The sequence below is a fragment of the Stenella coeruleoalba genome (assembly GCF_951394435.1).
Source record: "Stenella coeruleoalba genome assembly, chromosome: 10".
Lineage (NCBI taxonomy): Eukaryota > Metazoa > Chordata > Mammalia > Artiodactyla > Delphinidae > Stenella > Stenella coeruleoalba.
The window spans coordinates 101,136,261-101,153,097 of NC_137156.1; the positions used below are offsets into that span (position 1 = coordinate 101,136,261).

The 16,837-nt window shown below is 53.5% G+C and overlaps 1 protein-coding gene across 1 annotated transcript in view; it reads right to left on the reverse strand.

The window, feature by feature from the left end:
• The window catches only part of FGD5 (FYVE, RhoGEF and PH domain containing 5), a 115,709-nt gene that overhangs the window by 51,595 nt on the left and 47,277 nt on the right, over window positions 1–16,837 (reverse strand). The window contains exon 3 of the mRNA XM_079933023.1: window positions 14,789–14,921. Within this exon, the coding sequence (XP_079789149.1) occupies window positions 14,789–14,921 (133 nt within the window). The remainder of the gene's footprint in view (window positions 1–14,788; window positions 14,922–16,837) is intronic.

Here is a 16,837-nt window from a genome sequence, read left to right on the forward strand (position 1 = left end):
GGGCGGGGTGGCCGCCGCGGAGAAAAGGGCACTGACGGGACGCATGGCTCCTGGTTTCCGGTCTCCTGCCACCTTCCCGTGCAACCCTGCATAAGTCACTTTCCGAGGTCGGGCCTTAGCTTCCCAGGTGTGAGTAGAGTGACCTCTGAAGGCCGTTCTCTGCTGAACCTGTGTGTTATTAAACTTGAGATGCGATGATCTACTCCAGTGGCCAGAAACGCACTGCCTCTTGAGGGAGCAGCTGCATGGGGCTGTGGCTAAGAGCACGGACTCCGGAAACCAGGCAGTCTGGGCTCAAATCCTGCTTCTCCCTTGTACTAGTTAAACAAGTCACTTAACCTTTCTGTACCTCAATTTCCTTACCTGTAAAATGGGCACAGCAGTATAATGGTATCTCACACACACGCATATTGTGAAGATTACATGAGTGTGTATATATACAGATAGAGACCTCTCTGTATCTGTATCCATATCTGCATCTCACACTTGGAACAGTGTCTGGCACACAGTAAACAGTACACAGCTAACCGCTATCATTATGCTTGTGCTTTTTGTACCCTGAGGAACAGAACCAGGTGCCCAGGGATGGAATAAGAACAAATAATTTACAGGGTCAAGTAGGGAAAGGCCTCAACTGCAGAGTAGAGGCTGAGCCACTCCTCTGATAGCAGTTGAGGCAGAGGAAAGCAAATGGACCGTGGAATCAAGCACACCTAAGTACCAATCCTGGCTCCAGCATCGTGTAATTGTGTCACGGCTGGCAAACCATGACCTCTGAGCCTCAGCTTTTTCACCTGAAATACATGGAGAATGACCAACCCGGTCTCACACACTGCTGTCTGGGATGATGCACTCTTAACTCAGGCTTTGCATTTGCTGTTCCCTCTGCCTGTGATGCTCTTGCCCAGATCTTCTTCTCATTCTTTTTTTTTTTTGGCGGCACGCGGGCCTCTCACTCTTGTGGCCTCTCCCGTTGCGGAGCACAGGCTCCGGACGTGCAGGCTCAGCGGCCATGGCTCATGGGCCCAGCCGCTCCGCGGCATGTGGGATCTTCCCGGACCGGGGCACGAACCCACGTCCCCTGCATCCGCAGGCGGACTCTCAACCACTGCGCCAGCAGGGAAGCCCCTTCTTCTCATTCTTACTTTCTGACGTTTTCAGGTCTCTGCTCAAAAGTCACATCCTCAACGTGGCCATCCATGACCACCTGACCCAGAGAACTCCCAGAGTCAGTCTTACTCCGGGGTTCTCAGCCTTGGCACCACTGACATTTTGGGCCACACAGCTTTCGCTGCAAGGGCTGTCCCACATGCTTCACGACTGTTAACAGCATCTATGGCCTCTACCCGCTGGATGACAGCTGTAGCCCCACTCCAAGTTGTGACAACTGAATGTGTCTCCAGACATTGCCAAATGTCCCCTGGGGGGCAAGAGCTCACCTTGGATGAGAACCTCTGCTCGAACCCTGTTTCTTGCTGTACTTTTCTTTATAGCAGTCACACTACCTAATGTTACCCTTGTACACGGGAGATGTTCAAGAAACGTTTGAATAAATGGATGGAATTGAGATACAGTGCCCAGCACATAGTAGGTGCTCAATAAACGAGTTCCCTTCCCTAGCTGGTGTGTCCCTAATAGCTTCTTGGCTAAGAGCACAGTGTTTTGGAGATTTCAGTCTCTCCAAGGCCACCCAAATTCAGCAAAACTTGGGCCTACGGTCAGTCTTCCTCCTGCCTCTCACTGCCGCCTCTGTGGTGGGTGATGCTGTTACACCATCCACAGAGCAGGAGGGAAACTTGTGAGGCCTGCAGAGGCCTCCAGCCTCACCTGGCCTCTCACCCTCCCACGGGTACCGCATCATGACTCCCGGTCTGCCTTGTGCATCCACAGGGCTAGCGTGGGGCTCTGCAGGCAAGAGCAGCTCACTTCCCAAGCAGGGGTTCCTGCAGAGTACCACACGCAAAAAGACTTCGTAAAGAAAACCCTCACAACGGAAACGTATTCTGCCAGGACAGGCCTCAACAGTTAAGAAAACCCTGTGGTCAAGCTCCCGTAAAGAGAATTACTTTGTAGAGAAAGGACCGGGGTCAGGAAATTGGCCCTATAAGATGAAGATGAGAATCAAGATGACGTCCAATCTTCCAGGGGCCTGTGAGTCAAATCTCGTTTGTCATCCAGCTTGATGCTGAGACCTGTGCTCTGGGGTCGGAAGGCCTGGGTTCAAGTCCTGGGCTCCACCCCTTCCTACGCTTATGCCCTTGGACAAGTTATTTCTCTTCTGAGCTCCCTCTGTAAAACATGGATGATGATGATAATTATAATGATACCTACCTAATAATATACGAGCTAGCATTTATTGAACACTTAGTTTGTGCTAAGTATGGCTCTAGGATTTTCACATGTATTATGTCACTGAATTTTCCCAACAACCTAGGAGGTAGATGCTATTATTATGATCTCCATTTTACAGATGAGGAAATTGAGCAACAAGTTAAGTCCTACCCTTTGCCCAGAGTCACTGCTAGTAAGTGGCAGAGCCAAGATTCAAAGCCAGGTCGTCAGCTCCAACCTTGAAGCACTTGGCAGCGTGCCTGGCACTGGGCAAGTGCTCAGTAAATCGTGTCTCTGCTCATTGGAGGAGGTGGGCTTTCAAGCTGGGAGACACCTACTGCTCTTCACCTTCACTGTGAAGGAGGCAGCAGGAGTCCAGCACTCCAGGGCACCCAGGCTAATCCTCCCGCCACAGCCCTTTCTGATTCCCAGCCCGCAGAGCAGCACCCACCACGGCACACAGCAACGGGAGCGGTGCCGGAAGCGAGGACGCGTGGATCCACACCCCAGCCAGGCCACGAGCACCTATCTGACCGAGTGCAAGCCCTCCTCTGACGCCTGTCTTCTCATCGGGAAGATGGGGGTCAGTGTTCCCCCACTGCAAGGACCAGATGATGAGACGATGGATGGAGTGTCCCCGCCCCACCCCTCCGAACTTCTGAAGTTGTCCTCATTACCACTGTCACAATCTTGAAGCTGTCGGGAGGGACTTCTGTGCACGGGCCACTCTGCACGTCCCTCCCAGGCCCTCCAGCCAGACGGGCAGACTCTGGGCAGGATGCACAGGCTGTCCCGCTTTAGTGACTCTGCTGATGATGGATGTGTCTTCGCCAGCCAGAGAAGAAGGCCTGGCGGGCCATGTGCCTGGGGCTCTCCTCAGAAGCTGCTCCTGGGCGTTGCCCAGCCGGGCCATTTAATATAGATGTTTGTTTAACCAGGAAATGAACTCCGCGGTTGACGGCAGTGTCCAGGGACAGACTTCTGGGAACAGGGTTCCTCCCCGGTGTGTGGGGGCTGGGCCCGTGCTATCGCGTTTCTCAGGCTGGCGCTGTGAGGGTTACATCAGGTAGCCGCCCTTCTGTCCGAGGTCCAAGCCCAAGCGGCTTATCTCCCCTGTTCCCCTGGGCCGCCCAGCCGCACTTCCTCCCCAGGCCCCAGGCAAACCTGCCGGCTCAGTGCTGGCTATTCTGGGAGCAGCGCAGGGCGGGAGGAACAGTCCTCCCTTAGGGACCCCCCTGGCTGAACAGACCCCAGAAAGAGCTGGGAGTCCTGGTCCTCTGCCTGGGACTCAGTTTCTCCAGCTATAAGACGGGGCTTCCTAGGCCCCTTCTAGAACAGCGGTTCCCCAAGTCTGCTCTGAGAAGTCCCAGGGTTCTGCCTCCCCTTCCCAACTACGTTATCTGTGTGAGCCTGGATTTTCACTAAACTTGACCAAAACAGCATTTTCAACAGACGGAACCCGAGAAGAATCCAGGCGTCCCCTATGAAGCCGGAAGTTAACACTGTTCGCAAAAATGTGAAACCTGGTCACTCTTGTCGCTAAATATTTTGCAAAACAACTATTTTTCATAATAAGTGCTATCTATGTTAACATATAATGGTCTATTGTTGTTATTTTTAAATGAATTAAAAGATAGATGTTTTAAGTTTTTCTCAGCGTTACTTTCTCACGTGGTAACTATGGATAGATATAACTTATAGAAATAAAAACTCTTAGGGGTCTTCAATTATTTTTATGAGGTTAGAGGGGTCTCAGACCAAAAGGTTTTGAGAACCGCTGTTTTAGAGGCTGTCACCCTGATTATGTAGGATTGTGGACGGAAAAGCTCTTCATTCTCAGTGAAGATCCGAAGAGGAGGCATCACTGCCACTGTATTATAATAACAATCACCGTTACGGTTATTGTGAGAAGTAGGGTAATGAGCCCCAGGCTGTATGGCCTGGTCCTCAGCATGGCCCTATGTATTCCCAGGGGTCACACCATCTCTCCACAGCGTCCTGTCCTGCAGAAGAGGAAGAAGCCACCTCCAAAGCTCCTGTTTTGTCACCTCTCTCCCTGCTTGCAGGCCTCCTGGGTTGATACCTGCTCTGCCTTTAAACAGCTGCCTCTTTCCTTTCACCCTCATCTCTGCCAGCTCCGGGCCAAGCCCCATGTCCTGACATCTTGGTGCCTGGCTCAGTGCCCCCTCCCTAGTTCACACCTGTACCCTGGCCTGTGGTCACCTGGGAACTCCACCCTCCACGCCATAACCCTCAGCCTCTCACCTCCTTGAGACTCCCTTCCCTCTCAGACGACTTTCACCTACTTGTATGTCTGCTCCACCCACCTGGGCCTCGTCCCCGCTCAGTGCCCTGCTCTGAGGTGGTGGGGACCTAAGCTCCCGAGCTCCCCTCCACCCTCAGCTGAACTCCCCTCTTAGCTCACGACAGCTGCAGCCTTGGACCTACTCCAATCCACACAAGGTTGTGGGAACTGCCTCCTGCTGTCACTTGCAGTCCCAAGTGGCTCTCCAGGACTTACAGAAAGAACTTGTCGTTCAGCTTGATGCTGAGACCTGCGCTCTGGGGTCAGAAAACCTGGGCTCAAGTCTTGGGCTTCAGCGCTTCCTAAACCTATGCCCTTGGACAAGTTACTTCTCTTCTCTGGGCCCCATCGGTAAAAGAGGGATAATAACAATACGTACTTAATAATATAACAGCTAGTGTTTCTTGACCACTTAGTATGTGCTAAACATGGCTCTGAGCTTTTTACATGAATTACCTCACTGAATCTTCCCAAAAAACTACGAGGAACTATTATTATTACCTCCATTTCACAGATGGGGAAACTGAGGCACAAATAAGTCCTACCCTGCACCTGTGACTCCACCTAAAGACCCTTTCCAGGCACGTACCTGCATTCCTCGGGGCCTTTTGGCTCACACAGATGCCTGTGTCCAGAACTTCCCTGTGATCGAATAAGTGTCTCTAGGTTACACGCTTCACCCCAGTGAGGCAGAGCGCCAAGGCAGGCCCCCGATGCTCCACGTCTGCCAGCCGCACATCCCGTGGGCGGGGCGGAGGGGCACATCCGCAAAGAGGGAAGGGGCTGCCGTCCAGGGCTGCTTCAAGCCCTGGGGAAATACTCCTAATGAGCCTTTGCTACTTTAAGGGTCCCAGCGAGGGGCCTTCCTGGGGTCTCCCGAGGCCACAGCTGGAGCAGGGAACGTGCTCGGAGAGCCACACTCACGGGGTGGCAGGGACCCCAGGAGAACGCTTGTCTCCAAGGCCCCTCGGGGCACCACCTGCACTGACAGTGGCCACCTCCCCCTTGGAATGCAGACCGGGGCTCGCAGCACAGCCTTCAGCGGCCACTCGAAAATTCAGACAGGCGCTCAGGGAGAGACGGCTCATCTTTCATCCCAGCTGTTGCCTCTGTTCCCACAGGTGGCAGAGGAGGGATGAGGAGGGCAAAGGAGAGGCAACACCTGCAGGACAAGGCGGGAAGAAGGAGGGACCAAACACAGCCCCTCCTCCCCTCCTCCCCCAGGACCAAGTGGTAGGCTTCGCTTCCTGCTGACATCCAGCCTTATTCTAGTTCCTGAGCACAGGCTGGTGTGAATCTGGGTTTGGCCCAGATACTCTAGAAAACTTTCAGTTGCAAAGAATCTTTGGTTCTGGATGCAGTTTGTAATAGAGGACAGCACGCTATCTTGGAACACCCCGCATGAGGCATCAGGAGACCTGGCGCCTACTCCTGACTCTGCCGCCAACGTGCCAAACAGCCACGAGCGAGCAGCGGCCTCTCCAGGAGCTGCAGTCTTCCGTCCCGTGAGACGAAGGGATCTTGTGCATCACAGACTCCACACCCAATTCCCTCTGCCCCCGGCCCCTGGCAACCACCATGCTACTCTCTGCTTCTATGACTCTGACTGTCTTAGATCTCTCCTGTAAGTGGCATCAGGCAGTATTTGGCTTTCTGTGACTCCCTTGCTTCACTGAGCACCATGTCCTCCAGGTCTGTCCATGTTGTACCACGTGACAGGATTTCCTTCCTTTTAAAGGCTGAATAACATTCCATTGTATGTGGAGACCACACTTTGTTTATCCATCCATCCCTCGATGGACATTGAGAGGGTAGATTTCATGTTAAGTGTTCTTACCACAATAAAAAAATAAAATGAAGTGACCTCTAAATGCCTCTGTCAGCTCTCTCAGCTTATAGGTGCCTGAGTGTGGTGGTAACTGTGACCAGGCCAGCTCTCACTGAACAGGCCAGCACACGGCTCGTACGAGACACAGGCTTCCTGTCCTCAGCATCTCACTTCAGTTCGGGAAAGGACCAGCCACAAGTCAAGAAGCCAGTCGGTGACGCGGCTGCATGCCTTCGTGCTGCCTGCTTTGGCCTCCCACGTACCCTCTCTCTCCTTTCTACTTAGCCGCATCCTACTCTCCTTCACAGAGCACTTATGCCTCACCTCCTCCTGGAAACCTCCTTGATTGTCCTGACTTTTGAGACTTGGGATAGTCACACTGCTCAGGGTTTAGGTCACAAAGCTGAGGCCGCCATGGCTGCCCCATAATTGTTCCATCTCACGAGCAGCCTTTGTCTTGTAAAAAACTGTCAGACGTAACCCTCATAAAAGTGTATAAAATGTAAAGTTTAGAGATTATCACATAAGGAGCTTTCTCAGTCTCCAGCCTGACAGTAAGTCCCCACGGTCAGGCACCCCAGAGAGCTGGGGGCACTGTGGGTGCTCCATACAGACTGGACGGCTGACATACAGACCAGAGTTCAAACCTGAGTGAGCATATGAGCCACCGCGGGGGGATCCTGTAAACATGCAGATCCTGACTGGACAAATGTAGGGGGGCCTGGGGTGCTGCTGGTCCACATGTCCAACTCTCAGCAGCAGGGCTGTAGACCAGGCACAGAGAGCGACTATCACGAAGCTGGGAAGGAGAAAGTGAGGGCGAGTGTGACCCTGTGGCCCGAATTCTAAACTGGTCAAAGGGGCACGTTTGAGGGCTTCCCTGGTGGAGCAGTGGTTGAGAATCTGCCTGCCGATGCAGGGGACACGGGTTTGAGCCCTGGTCCGGAAAGATCCCATATGCCACGGAGCAACTAGGCCCGTGCGCCACAATTACTGAAGCCTGCGCATCTGGAGCCTGTGCTCTGCAACAAGAGAGGCCGCGATAGTGGGAGGCCAGCGCACCACGATGAAGAGTGGCCTCCGCTTGCCGCAACTAGAGAAAGCCCTCGCACAGAAATGAAGACCCAACACAGCCAAAAATAAATTAATTAATATTTTTAAAAAAGGGGGGGCACATCTGAGACTTGGCAGAGAGGAAAACCAGCCACAGAATAAGCTCTCACGGGACCAGGGTATCCCAACGGCCCCCATCCCCAGCTTCTTGGCTCCTGACAGCCTCAAGCCCTCCAGGGCCCTGAACAAGGGGTGTGAGACAGGCGGGTACCCAAGATGCCTCCCGGACCTCTGAGCTCCTGTTTTCTCCCTTCCCCTTTGGGTTCTGAGAGTCTGCACCCTCGTCCTCCTCCGCTCAACACTGCCTGAAAATGTCTCTGCGTTACTCTGCTGAACTGCTGTGCCCTCTGCGTGGCTGCTGTGGGGCTGGTGACAGGCAGGCTTGGTTCCCCACTCCGTCCCTCGCTGTGCACTGTAAATGGTACAGGACCAAACGAGTGTTTTTGTTTATTAAACTGTCGTTCATCGAAGTTTGTTTTCCTTACTTAAACGCAGGAACTGAGTCTAAATGCATTCACTTACTTATTCGTTTTTTGGAGGATATTTACTCAGTACTATTTTATGTGCCAGGCAGCAGGGACGTAACTGTGAATAGGACAATCATGGTCTCTGCCTTCCTGGAGCTACTGTGAAAGGGGAAGGCAAACAATATGCAAGTAAGCAGAAAAATAAAGAACATAATCACAGCTTGGGATAAGCATGAGAAAGGAAATGACAGGAATGAGCAGGGTGAGCAGGGGAGGCCTCTTTGAGGAGGTGACATCTCATCTGAGACCTGCAGCCAGCAGTGCAAAGGGCAGGAAGAGCATCTAGAGTGGAAGCAAGTGCAAGTGCAAAGGCCCTGGGGTGGGTTTACAGAACAGACTGATTCGTTCTGTAGCCTTCGAGGCTGAATTTCATTTGATCCATAATTAAGACATGGCAACAGAAGATGAAATGCCAGGGATTTAAAATCTTTCAAATCTGGTGCCAACCGCCAGAATAGCAAACTCAAGTGGAGAAGAAGGCGGGCGGGTGGTGGGGAGCATGGGAAAATGGCGAGTTCAACTTGGGATGTGTTGAGTTTGAGGTGTCTGCAGGGCTTCCAAGAAGGGCCCCAAAAAGCAGTTCGTAGATGGAGTGCAGGGTCGCAGGGAGGGGTGGGGCAGAAGGTCGGCTCTGGGAACACATCTGAGAAGGGCTGGCCGCTGGCCCGGAAGGGGCTGCCTAAGCAGAGGACACAGGAGGATAGCGGGGCTGGAGGAACCCAGGCCCTGGGACGTCAACGCCTCACATGGAGGCGTGGGCAGAGAGGATGGTCAGGGGAGTAGGGAGAGAACAAGGAGAGAACGGAGCCAGAGAAGCCGAGGCAGCTCCCCGGGAAGGGAGACCACCAGAGCAGGGGCTTGGGATCTGAGGTGGACAGTGTGCAGGGCGAATGACTGCAGCAAGGGGGGCAGGACAGCAGGGAGGAACATGTCTGTGGGCGGAGCCAAGTCCTGCAGAACCCGTCCAGCCCACCCCCTTCTCCTCTGCTCCCCCAACGCTGACCTCGGCTGTATAGGCTCATTCCCACCACCCGCCCCGCCTCTGCGCTGCTGCTCCTGGCCCGGAATGCTCTGTCCCTAGACCTTCCCGTTTCCTCCTCCCTCACAACGTTCAGCTCCCTGCTCGAAGGGTGCCTCCTTATCACAAAGGCCTTCTCTGGGAAACTGGAACCCACCTGCATCTCTGGAGGGAAAGTCAAATGGGGCAGCTGTAAAATAGTATGGCAGTTCCACCCCCAAATTAAAAATAGATTAACTATGCGATCTAGCAATTCTACTACTGTGTACATAGACAAAAGAATTGGAAGCAATGTCTTAAAGAGATATCTGTACACCCATGTTCACAGCAGCCTGATTCATAACAGTGGAAAAGTGGAGGCAACCCAAGCATCCATCGATGCAACAACACGTGATACGTACACATAATGGAATATTATTCAGCTTTAAAAAGGAAGGAAATCCTGACACCTGGAACAACATGGGTGAACCTTGAGGACGTTCTGCTAAGTGAAATAAGCCAGACACAAAAAGACAAATACTGTACGATTCCACGCATGAGAGCAGTCAAAATCACAGAAGCAGAGAGCAGAGCGGTGGGTGCCAGGAGGACTGTGGTGGGGAGTTGCTATCTAAGGGATACTGAGCTTCAGTTTGGGAAGATGAAAAAGTTCTGGAGATGGGTGGTGAGGATGGTTGCACAATAAGGTGAACATTTTGTTTTTCTTTTTTTTAATGTAAGTTTACTGTTTTCTCTCTCATTTTTTTCAATTTATTTATTTATTTGGATCTGTTGGGTCTTCGTTGCTGTGCGCGGGCTTTCTCTAGTTGCAGCGAGCGGGGGCTACTCTCCTTTGTAGCGTGCGGGCTTCTCATTGCGGTGGCTTCTCTTGTTGCGGAGCATGGGCTCTAGGCGCAAGGGCTTCAGCAGTTGTGGCACGCGGGCTCAGTACTTGTGGGACATGGGCTTAGTTGCTCCATGGCATGTGAGATCTTCCTGGACCAGGGATCGAACCCACATCCCCTGCATTGGCAGGCAGATTCTTAACCACTGCGCTACCAGGGAAGTCCCAACGTGAATGTTCTTAAGGCCACTGAATGTTCTTACGGCCACATACTTAAAAATGGTCAAGATGGGGCTTCCCTGGTGGCGCAGTGGTTGAGAGTCCGCCTGCCAATGCAGGGGACACAGGTTCGTGCCCTGGTCCAGGAAGATCCCACATGCCGCGGAGCGGCTGGGCCCGTGAGCCATGGCTGCTGAGCCTGCGTGTCCGGAGCCTGGCTCCGCAACGGAAGAGGCCACAACAGTGAGAGGCCTGCGTATCGCCAAAAAAAAAAAAAAAAGGTCAAGATGGAAGATTTTATGTTATGTGTATTTTCACAAAATTTTTAAAAATGGAAAAAAAAAAAACCCCAGCATTCTCCAGCCTCCCTGTCTAAGTTTTCTCCCTCTCCTCACCCCCAGTGCTCTGTCCTCCGCCACCTTGGTCTGCTTTGTTTGTTCGTTGTTTATAGCACTTTCACCACCTAAGCCCACCTTGGGAGTTTTCTGGATGATTGTTCATCCCCTTCTAGAATGTAGACTCTAGCAGAGTCTTGACTTGTGGCTGCTGTATCTTCAGCCCTTAGAAGGGTGCCTGGCACATAGTAGGTGCTCAGTAAGTACTCAGTAAATAAATAAAATTCTGTTGAAGAAGAGGAGGGACGGGTGAAACTGGGTGAGGACACAGAGAGAAGAGGTGCAGAAGGGGGGGAGTTCACATCGACAGGAGAGTGTTTTCTGGGAAGGAGAACAGGCTGCAGGAGAGGAAGCTGCAGCAGGTTTGGAATGGCCTCCCCGGGGCCCAGAGGAGCGCGTGTCTGCAGTGGAGCCAACGCGCAGCCGGAACGGGGGTTCAGGGTCTCCAGCATGGAGAAGGCACAGTGTGACATTTAACACAGGCTGGAGACTCGCCCAGTGGAAATGACCAGGGTTCAAGTGGATCCTTGTTTTTGGTTTGGTTTGGTTTTTGGCTGTGCCACACAGCTGGTGGAATCTCAGTTCCCTGACCAGGGAGGGAACTTTCACCCTCGGCAGTGAAAGCACAGAGTCCTAACGAGTGGACCGCCAGGGAATTCCCCACGCAGATCCTTTAACCCAGGCAGATGGTCAGGCAAGGCCACAGGTGCAAGGCTAGGGTCACGAGGTCAGCAAGGAGGCCCGGGCCAGGCCGCCAGGACCTTGGGTGCAGCCAGGGAGGGGACGTCCTGAGTGGGCGGGAACCAGGGAGGGCGTGAAGGCAGGATGGGTCTGCTCCAGGGGACAGGGCTGGGCTCAGGGGTGGACCCGGCCAGGAAACAACGTCCATGGTGACAGCGGGAGCCCGGCCAGGGAGGAGGTAGCCAGGAGGGGCTGCCAACTCCTGGGCTGGTCTCAGGGGAGCTGGTATCTCGCCTGAAAAGTCGCCATCAGCCTGAAAACCGGGCGCATTGTCAGGGAGGGGCAACTCGCCAGCCCGCCTTTGAATGTCTCCTTTCATTGCTAGATCTATTTTTAGGTCCCTCTTGATTCTCCTTTTTTGCCCCCTCTTTCCTTCAACCCACACCCTTTGTACGTCTGTGAGTGGGAGAGAGAGAGGTCAGACAGGTGGGTGGACCAGCTGGGCCCAGCATCCTGTCCTGCTCCAAAATCCTCTCCCCTCCTGACTCGGTCACCCCAAAACATCTGGGAAGGGTGGGGCTCAGCACTTTTAATTTATTGTTACATAAACCATATCACACTGAAAGAAGGGTGGGGCTCACCACTACACCCCCAAACACGCCTCCCAAGGCCCCGGGGAGGCAATTCTATGATCACGCACACTTGGTCCAGGTCTGCCCCTTTGAGACGGTTGGAGATGGTAATCTGGGTCCCACTTCCCCCAGGACAAGACGGAGGCAAGGTCTGCCTTTTGAGAAACAGAATTTTCGGAGAGAATGGAAGGCAAAAGAATAAGAAGCAAATGCCCCTCCTCCCCACCCCTGCCCCACCAAACCGTCTGCAGCAGAAAGGAGCCAGGAAAGATTGCTCAGTCCGGAAAGCTCCCAGCGATCTGGGAGCCCTTCCACCCTGAGGGCTGCCAGAGAGTGTCTGTAACAGACTGGGGCAGGGGATTTAGCAGCAGGTATGAAGACTGATTGAAACTGCAAGTGTTCTCGGATCCCCTCCTGGGATCCACCCTCTGCAAAAACGTGTGTGTAAGGAGGGGTATGAACAGGTGCCCTGCAGTGCTGTCCACTGAGCAGAAAAAAGAGACATTGTAAATGTCCCTCAGCAAGGGGAGGGCAAAGTAAATGACAGCACATCCAGACACTGGAATACTATAGGGCAGGAAAATATTAAGTTAGAGCTCCCTGTACCGATGTGGGAAGATCTCCAAGATACTAGTGAATGAACCCGGCCGAGTCACCCCTCCACCCCCATTTCTTATAGTTTGATGTGGTTTACGGAAAAAAAAAAATCACAACTCCACAAACAATACCATCCATTTTCCACGCATAATGATGATATATGTAGGTGAATACAGGGAAAAAGTTCTAGAAGGATACACACCAAACTGCATACCGGTTACGTCCATAAGGGCACAACGACCAGGAAGGAGTGTCCCAGGGCACGGAACCCTGCCCCGTGATGACTTCATACATGATGAGGACCATCTAGCACAGCACGCCTCGGGCAAAGAGAACCTGATTGCTAAAGGCCATTTTACCTCTGCTACATCATGAAGGCCTCATAAGGAGGAAGAGAGCATGGTGGGGGGTCAGGGGTGGCAGTCAGTCCGCTCGGCAGCTGAAGAGGCTGGGCTCCCGAGACTGGACTGACCTGCCGTGAGGAGTCTGGACCCACACTTCTCCCTCTGTGCTCTCAGGACGACAGGACCGTCCTTCTCAGGATGGGAAGTGACCAGCCAGTGGTAACACAGCTGGAGGGGGAGATGCAGGTGGTCCCAGAGGAAGGTTTAACAGAGAAATCAGTGACTGGTCGGAAATCATCACGAGGTACAGAAAGTTGCACATGGGCCCCACTGCCCTCTCAGCCCTTCAACTCTTCTGGGCCTGGGATCCCGCCCCAGCTCCCAGCTTCAGAGAAAGGACCAAATCCCCGATGACAGCTATGTCTTTCTGCTCCCAGGCTCCATGACCCCAGGGATGCCCAGAAAAGCCAAAATCATCTCTAAATGGGCACCACTCACTGAAAGCTTGCCTCCCTTGTCACCCTCTCCCCACTCCAGGAGCCAATAGCTTCTTCTTGGGTGAGGGGAGGAAGTGGAGAGATAAGAGGAGGCTACCGGGACTGCAGTGGAAAAACAAACAAACAAGACTGGGTTTGGAGTCAGACCCGTTTTCAAGTCCAACCCCTTCAACCACTAGCAGTGTGGCCTTGGGCAAGTTACTTAACCTCTCTGAACCTCTGTGTCCTCGACTGCAAAACAAGACAACGGTACCGGCTTCAAAGTGTTTGTAAGGAGTGAAAGAGCAGACGAGGAAGCTGGGAGTGCCCAGCAGACAGCTCGCCATCTAGAGAGGGAAGGGAAAGCGGGTGCAGACGAGCCGGTGGGAAAGCCCCCTTCACCGCTCCCACAGCACTGTGTATATGGGCAGACAGGAGAGTGAATTTTTAAAAGAAATCGAGTGTACGAAACGAAATCAAAGACACGCCCATTTATAAAATGCTTGGTAGGGGCCAGGCACCTGTACCAAGTGCTCCCACAGGAAGAGTCTGTAATCAGAGGGGCCCACCTCACCTAAGCTGGGAGGGGAAGATGCCCAGAGTGGGAGACAGCCAGGAACAGGGGCCCAAGGGCACTTCCTCTGCCACCCCGGCCCCTCCCTGGCAGATGGCAGACGGGAGCGGGCCCGCGAGATGGGGGAGGGGGAGAACTTCAGGCTGGCCTCAACCTTCCGTGCAGCTGGGGTGTCCTCCTGGTCTGAATTCCTGGCCCCCAGCACCTTGTGTTGTCTCCTGGGTGACACTAGTAACAGCCATGTGGCACTGGGCAAGTTCTTCCGCTCTGACAGTTTCTGCAAACGGGAAACACGGGAGACAGCCCGTGCCTCCTGGAAGGGGTAGGGAAGGACGAGATCGGCCGAGCAGAGGTAACCACGTCACACCCAATGCCCGACACCCAGTGCGAAGGTCTGGGCCTCCACTGTGACTTGGGCCGCAACTCGCCATCTGCCTCCAGAGAAGTAACAGCCCTTCTCTGAGCCCCGCCCCCTCAGCATCACTGCAGGGAACGGGGACACCAGCTCTCATTCTGAAGTTTTCACTTCACGAAACTTGCTCATAACCCTTTTAACTCATCTTACCCTCACAATTCCCACTTCACAGACGAGGTAACTGAGGCTGCCCAGGGGACCAAGGTCATTGGAATCCAGCCCTGTTTGGATTCAAATCAGGCGGCTCTATTCCGCTTCCTCCCCAAGCTTCCTGGGACCCAGGAGGATGTCAGCAGTCACCCCCGCAGCATCAGCGCCCCCGTGTCTGCCACGTGCCTTCAGGCCGCAGCCCCAGCCGCCCTGTGACTCAGCCTCTGCATCCACCTTGGCGTCAGCTGTTTGAAAACAGCTCCCTCCGCACGGAGAAGGGAAGGAGTGGACCCTCTCTCCACTTTCACATCTCTGACGCCCACCTCCCACCGGCCCCCGGCCTGGGGTGGGGAGCCCTACCTTGTGGGTGAGGCTGGGGTCTCTTGGAGCACTGTCCTCCTCCTCCGAGCTTCCCCGCTCTTCATCCGACGTGAGGTCCTCCTTGGGGGCCACTGCCGAGATGGGACAGACCTTATAGGGCTCTGTGTAGGCGCTGGGGTCAGAGCAGAGGAGAGAGAGGGTTAGAGCTCCCTGTCCAACAAAGGGAAAGCGAACAGGCCAGGGGCCCTACTAATGTCATGAGCCGTTAATGAGTGCTCTGTGCTTCCATGAGGACCCAGAAGCGAATAAGAACCTCCTTCCTGCCCTCACTCCAGCCAGTCTGTTCTCCTACTAGTTCCTTGAACATTCCCAGCTCTTTGCTGCCTCAGTACCTTTACACATGCTGTTCAAGACAGACTTGTCTCCCTTAGACACGAGGTAGGCTGTGATGCTGAAGGAAGGTACAAATAATTACTATGAGGGCAAGAGATGTTCATTCTGATCAGTCTGGCAGTCTGGACTGGCCTGGTTGGGCGGCAGGGTCAGTCCTCAAGGTGGCCGTGTCCTCTGGGCCTGAAGAAGGGATGCAATGATGTGGCAGACAGAGTCTGGGATGTGCATTCGAGCCCCTCACCCGAGCCCTGCTGCCAGCCAGATCATGGACAAGACACAGCTCAGGGTATCCGTTTCCACCTAGGCTACGCTGGAATAATGATTCCTATTCTCATTTTCTTGGCAGATGCTGTGAGGATCAGTATGTAGAAAGCTTATTCAGGTGTGATAATCTCATATCTACATAACTATGACTATTGTGTAGCCAATGTCATTAACTGATTAAATAATACATTCATTCAATAAGTATTCATTGATTGCCCGCTTTATGCCCGGCACACAGCTAGGCAGTGGGTAAAACACCGGTGAATAAAGCAGATATGGTCCCTGTCCTCAAAAAGGGAAAAGCTAATATATGATCATACACTGTGACACGTGAAGGAGAAGGATGTGCTCTCACAGAGAGTAACAGGAGGGGGGCTGTTGAGATAGGTCAGGGAAGGCACCTCTGAGGCTGAGACCAGAAGGAGGAGAAGGAGCCTTGCGATAGGAGGGGAAGTGTTCCAGGCAGGAAGCAGCACGTGTAAAGGCACCGAGGCAGCAAAGAGCCTGGCATGGGACATAAGCCGACCTAGAGCACAGGAACCCTCCTTTCTCTGCCTTCTAAACCTTCCTCACAGAGGATGCTCTGGCCCCATCACAACAGCCTCCTTGCTCTGCTGCTTGCTCCCAGCCTCCCTCTCCACACAGCACAGTGATTGTTCTGCAACAGAAATTGGGCCACATCCCCTTCTTACTCAAGAACCTTCAATGGCTCCCTCCTGCCTTTGGCAATGTGGTCCCAGACAACTTCTCACAAAACTTCTCTTCATGCTAAAAATCCAGGCATCTTATCTTATTAAATTCTTATCAAATACTGATTCCTGCCCTCTGGGAATGATGGATGGATGGATGGATGGATGGATGGATGGATGGACAGACGGAGGAGGGGCGGCAGGGAGGGAGCCTCCATCCTCTGGAGTGGCCCTGCCAACTCTAGCCCAGGCCTTTGGCGGGCAGGTGCAGGGCCCTTGCCTCAGGTCTGGTCCAGGCAGGGGGAAGCATGGCCGGGGTGGGTACATCAGGAGAGGAGAAACTGAGTCTTGGGCTGCAGTGCAAGTAGAGGCCCTTCTTGGAGCTCCTTCCTATGATAGGAGCCAGACCATGGACACCTCTCTCCAGAACACCTGGAGCCCAGGAAACAAGGGTCCGCCTGCAGCAGGATGGGCGTCCCCTGGTCCACACACTGGCGAAGAGGCTAGAAAGATCAGCAGCCTGTTCCTGCCTGGGCTCTTGCTGCATGTGTGTGTGTGTGAGTGTGTGTGTGTGTGTGTGTGTGTGTGTGTGTGAGAGTACGAGTGTGTGAGAGTGTGAGTGTGTGTGTGACAGTGCGAGTGTGTGTGTGTGTGTGTGTGAGAGTGTGAGTGTGTGTGTGACAGTGCGAGTGTGTGTGTGTGTGTGTGTGTGTGTGTGTGAGAGTGGTGAGGGCTTGGAGCT